At 72.6% G+C, this 901-nt stretch overlaps 1 protein-coding gene across 1 annotated transcript in view; it reads right to left on the reverse strand.

Annotated features, from left to right (window-relative positions):
• The window catches only part of EMIHUDRAFT_435854 (hypothetical protein), a gene marked incomplete at its 3' end in the record, with an annotated part of 1,947 nt that extends 1,103 nt beyond the window's left edge, over positions 1-844 (reverse strand). Inside the window, exons 1-3 of the mRNA XM_005772872.1 lie at positions 797-844; positions 172-708; positions 27-97 (exon numbers count right to left, since the gene is read on the reverse strand). Of these exons, the coding sequence (XP_005772929.1) occupies positions 27-97; positions 172-708; positions 797-798 (610 nt within the window). The remainder of the gene's footprint in view (positions 1-26; positions 98-171; positions 709-796) is intronic.
• Between the last annotated feature and the right edge of the window lie 57 nt (positions 845-901).

The raw sequence follows: 901 nt of genomic DNA on the forward strand, positions 1-901 counted from the left end.
TGGTCATCCGCAGCTGCTCGCGCGACTGCGGCCACGCGTCGGCGTCGGTGCCGTAGAGCAAGTACAGCCCCTTGAGCACCTCGACAGCGGCCATGGCCTGCGGGGGGCGAGATCGCAACGATGAATGACTCGTCCCTCGGGAGGAACTCCTCTCTCTGAACTCTCCATGGCCTGCTGCGGCGAGATCGCGTTCCCCTCCACCGCCGCGTCGGGCCCGCCCCCGCCGTCGCCGCCGAACGCCGAGGGCTTGTCGGCGCCAGACCACGCCGTCGCCGCGCCGGCGGTCGGCTCCGGTGCGCCTCGCCACGACTCGAGCTGCCACGCGCCGGCGGGCAAGATCTGCGCGGCCCGCTGCTCCACAAACTTGCCGAAGCCGCCGTACTCGTCGCGCAGAGTGTCGGCGAGGGAGGGGTGGTCCGCGTTGAATCCGCCTCCCAGACGGCCGACCCACTCCCCGAGCCAGTACGGGGGGGGGGACCCCTCCTGGGACGCCCGCTCCAACGCGCCCCGCGCGTCGCGCCGCAGCAGGTCGATGGCGAGCTCCTCTGCGGTGGCGGGCGGGGGGAGCTGCCCGCCGCCCCGCTGGTCCGGCGGAGAGGGGAGCCCGCCGCCGTTGGCGCCGCCGCTTGCTCCGCCGTCGGCGAGCAGCAGCGTCTCGACGGCAGCCTGCGCGTCGCCGCCGCTCTCCTCGAGCGCGCGGAGGCACTCCTACTCATTCACGGCTCGACTCGTTCCTTGCATCCTCGCTGAGAGCTCCTCGAGGGCGCGGAGGCTCTCCTCGCGCGCGGCGCCGCACATCTGGTAGATGGACTCGACCTGCTGGCGCACGCGAGGGCGGAGGGCGACTGTGAACAGCGTCTCTTCACACGTCTAGCTGTGAACAGGCTTGCCTGCTGGCGCA

Source organism: Emiliania huxleyi (genome assembly GCF_000372725.1).
Source record: "Emiliania huxleyi CCMP1516 unplaced genomic scaffold EMIHUscaffold_35, whole genome shotgun sequence".
Classification (NCBI taxonomy): domain Eukaryota; phylum Haptophyta; order Isochrysidales; family Noelaerhabdaceae; genus Emiliania; species Emiliania huxleyi.